The 3993-nt window shown below is 46.5% G+C and overlaps 1 protein-coding gene across 1 annotated transcript; it reads right to left on the bottom strand.

Moving 5' to 3' along the window:
* Positions 1–869: 869 nt before the first annotated feature.
* On the bottom strand, positions 870–3189 carry LOC147123960 (CD276 antigen homolog). Its single transcript, XM_086002642.1, has 3 exons — positions 2515–3189; positions 1456–1824; positions 870–1057 (listed from the first exon to the last, which is right to left on the bottom strand). Exons 1-3 carry the CDS (start codon positions 2882–2884, stop codon positions 870–872), a joined length of 927 nt encoding a protein of 308 aa, XP_085858768.1. The 5' UTR covers positions 2885–3189.
* Positions 3190–3993: the final 804 nt, after the last annotated feature.

Below are 3993 nucleotides of genomic sequence, written 5' to 3'. Positions count from 1 at the left end.
CTTCCTGCTTTTCCGTGTGGTCATTCAGAGAGAGAGCGAGAGCCTTTGGGTTCCTCATTTTATATCTTTTTAAGTCCATTGTCTCTAGTCTAAATTGCTAAGACCCCAGGATTGGGTCTTAGTTTCATGGCAGTTCTTGATTGGCTTTCCTTTGAACATGTGTCTGTCTGCAGTGGCTGCTGCCATTTCCTGATTAAGTTACTTGTTTGTTAACACCTTTTAATGTCTCTTGAGTTTCGATGGTGAGTTTCGATGGGTTTTCGATGCTGTCTCTGTGTGGGTTATCCTGTGATGCAAGTTTCCTTTGTTAAGTTTCACGCCGTTGCCTTGAGCTCTGCTCCCAGGGAGATCCATACCCATCATATTTATCTTTATTACATACATATTATATTAATAGTCTCGAGTCCATCACACATACAAAACATATATTTTTATTCTTACACCATTGAAGGAGCAAAACACGGACACTTTTCAGAAGCTAATTCGCCGTGTTCCCTGTACCAACAAAATCCTCCATTGTCTCAATAGTCAATGATGCAACTTTCCACCGATCCTCCAGTGATGTTATGGTAGGAGATGAATTCCCATCACTCTCTCCTTGATCATTTGATGCTGTGTTACGAGGGGCTCTCCAACACAGAAGTCTCAATTGGAATTTCAATTGAGCACTATGAATGAGAAATGTCTTATCTTTTCTTTCGGAAGTTACTTTACTTGATCCGCATCATCAGAACCGGCAGCTGAAAACATTACCGGTGTAATTATCTGTGACGATGCCACAGTATTACCATGATGTCCCACACCAGTAGAGCTTCTATTGTAAAACTTCAACATCCAGAAAGTACAACCAATTAAAAGAAAGAAGATAATTAAAATGGTGGTTCGAATGTAGAGGGCACTCGTGTGACTGTCGTGTTACTGCTGTCCACGGGCAGTGCGCTGTTTTCAGGGTCGATCCATGTGATGATTGCGGGTGGCTCCCCTTCAACCTTGCACACGATGGTTTCTCCAGTTATATTATCGGTCACAACCGACAGCTCCAGGATGGTGGCTGGGGCTTGGGGAGGAAAGAGACAATGAGTTAACATAATCTAATTAATCTTTATTAAACGGTCCGTGGTGACAACGCCCATTACGTGGCAGTGAGAAACACGTGAGCCTGGAGAGGGGACACCCAACAGGAGATTGGATTGAAATATTCAGGGAGCAAGTGGACTGGCTCCTGATTGTAAAGGGACATGAGTTTGATGTTAACGGAGGAGGCGGATGGAATTAGCCTGAGTGAGTGGATCTGAACAACACGGCGGCCTGGAAATTGGGCTGCCTAAATGCCCTTCTAAACTGCTACAGGCGTCTCTCAGGTCTCAGCTCCTCACTGGGAGCGAATTTGCTCTTGTGTTTGATCAACGTGATTTTACCACCTTCACCATATCATTGACGTAGATGTTTCCTTACCGACAACCTGTAGTCTCATCACATCCTGAGTCACGTTTTCCCCTCGCCCATTCTCGATGTGTACGTGACAGAAGTAGTCGCTGGTGTCGTTTAGCCCCAGGTCCCTCATCCTTATGGAGGCGTCTCCTTGGGTTGTGTTTCTGATCAGCTCATATCGATCTCTTTGATTTACAGTAACTGTGTCAGGATAGTGAGAACCAGCGGCGAGGGAACGAGTGTGATTAAAAACAGTGGACTCTTGGCGTGGATTCTTCTTCATCCAGAGGACAGTGATGGAGTTCGGATACCGGCCAGGGGGACTGAAGGTGCAGGGCAGTGTGGCAGAATCTCCCTTCATCCCAGTCACTGGCCGGTTATTGTTCTTATCAGCTGAGTTAGAGAAGGGTTTTAAAGAATGGACATTATTCATTAGCACAGAGCATTAAACACAGTTTATACAACATATATGTCCCCTGTGCACGGTGAGGTTCGCTCTGACGGCAGTGCAGGCAGACAACAGCAGCTACCATTTATACAGCGACTTTAACACAGTAAAACATTTCCTTCCTATTCACTTCATCAAAACACTTCATAATTTTGAACACCTCTACTAATTCTCCCCATAACCTTCTCTGCTCTAAGGAGAACAATCTCAGTTTCTCCACACAACAGAAGTGGTTCATCCCTGGAACCATTCTAGTAAATCTCCAATGCCTTGACATCCTTCCTAAAGAGTCCGGTATTGGACACAACACTCCAGTTAGGGCCTAACCTGTATTTTATAAAGGTTTAGCATAACTTACTTGCTTTTGTACTCTAAACAGCTCTTTACAATCATCAACCTCACTCATTACTAATTCGCTTTATCCTACTCCAGTCCCACACCATTCTGATTGACTCTTAACTGCTCTCTGAAGTGGCCCAGTTGTAACAGCGCCTCCTCAGGGCAACGAGGGAAGGGCAATAAATGTCAGTCTGGCATCGAAGCCCACATCACGAGAATGAGTCAAACAAACACACATGGTTGTGATTGGATTAGTTTACAGCACAATCTTATTTCTAGTTTGAATTATTCCTTACTTCTTAACTTGAGAACTCCATGCTTGCATTGAAATTTTCCTGTCTTTTCGTCCTTGAAATCCACACGACAAACGTACGTCTTCTTTCTGTCCTCTTCCCTCAGGTGTTTGATGATGATGGAAGCGCCGTTCTCTCGCGGGTTTCCCATCACTCGGTAGCGCTCGTCTATATTCTGGTGGATCTGATTTTTAAACCCATTGCTCTGCGAGTTTAGCGACGGATAATTTGTGTATCTAAAAACCACTTCTTTCCGAGTTCTGCTCCAGGTGACGGTGATGTTGCCTTTATATCCAGGGTGAGGGTGAGTGAACTTGCAGAACAGAACAGTAGCCTTCCCCTCCCTCGCCGTCACCCTATCCGGGGTCTCCATGGTCCATTTATTCACACTGTGACCTGTGAGGACACACAGATGTCATGTTAACACTCAACTGAGCGCAACAGTCAGACACTCCACGGAGGAACCACGACACACCCTGTACTTTCTGACATTCTAATGTCTACCTGAAACTGTGCTGAATTATGGGCAGTTGTGTGCTGTGTGTCCACACTCAATAGGAAGTGTGTTGGAGTGCCTCCAGCCCACTGCACAGAGACTAAAGAGATAGAACTGGAGAGGCCTGCAGCACCGGAGCTCGTTCCACACCCCCCTGTCTAAGTCTGCTCTTTCCTGGAGCCATCTTATCCCGTCAGAGTATTCTGCCATTAATACAAAAGAATGGAAAGACTTGCATTTATATAGCGTCTTTCACGATCTCAGGATGTCCCAAAGCTCTTTAAGATCGGTTAAGATCAGGAATGCACTGCCTGAAAGGGTGGTGGAGGCAAACTCAATCTTATCTTTCAAAAGGGAGTTGGATAAGTATCTGAAGGAAAAAAATTTGCAGGACTACATGGAAAGGGCGGGGGAGTGGTGTTGTGTATGTCCCTTTAATGGAATAACTGGTCTTAGACTGCAGTACCGGCAGTGACCACCCCTGTATAAAAGGCCCTAGCAGGCTTCTGTAGTTTCAGTTTGAAGCTGCCTCTTGTTCAGTAAAGTACCTGTTAAACTGTTCTCCCGAAGTCCGTGTATTATTGAGGTGCGGACTTTACAGTGGTGACGAGTAAGTTCGAACTCACCTGCAGTGTGGCATCATCTCACGGGGATCTCGCCTGAAAGGAAGGTCCTGGAAGGTCGTAGTCTGAGCAACGGGCGTCAACCGAGGGCAACCGCCCAAAGAAACCATCGGTGTTTGGAGAATTGCAGGAGAGACTGTGGTTCCAGCGAATCGTGCTGGTAGCAGGTAGCGGCGGGCTCAAGCTCGATCGAGCGGCTCTACAAATCGGGCCGCGCAGCGTCGCCGGGAAAAGAAAACAAGAGAGAGAGGGTGGAGCGCATAGGGCACGGTCGGTGCTCGAGAACAGGACAGCGGAGAGAAACTAAATGGGGGGGAAGGAAAACGAGACGCGCCGAAGCTGCGGGTCGCCGCCATTACCCCG

Source organism: Somniosus microcephalus, chromosome 1 (assembly GCF_052327205.1).
Source record: "Somniosus microcephalus isolate GS21.2 chromosome 1, FLI_Smic_1.0, whole genome shotgun sequence".
NCBI classification, from domain to species: Eukaryota; Metazoa; Chordata; class Chondrichthyes; order Squaliformes; family Somniosidae; genus Somniosus; species Somniosus microcephalus.
Note: the sequence above shows the minus strand (reverse complement) of the source record. Positions and strands in the feature narration are given on the sequence as shown.

What these genes read in the sequence shown, in the direction of transcription:
- LOC147123960 (XM_086002642.1), bottom strand. Translation starts at nt 2,884, where the DNA reads ATGGAGACCCCGGATAGGGTGACGGCGAGGGAGGGGAAGGCTACTGTT. An exon ending in TGGAGTTCTCAAGTTAAGAA is followed by an intron (nt 1,825 to 2,514) that starts GTAAGGAATAAT and finishes TCTCTAACTCAG; the next exon opens with CTGATAAGAACAATAACCGG. An exon ending in GATGAGACTACAGGTTGTCG is followed by an intron (nt 1,058 to 1,455) that starts GTAAGGAAACAT and finishes TTCCTCCCCAAG; the next exon opens with CCCCAGCCACCATCCTGGAG.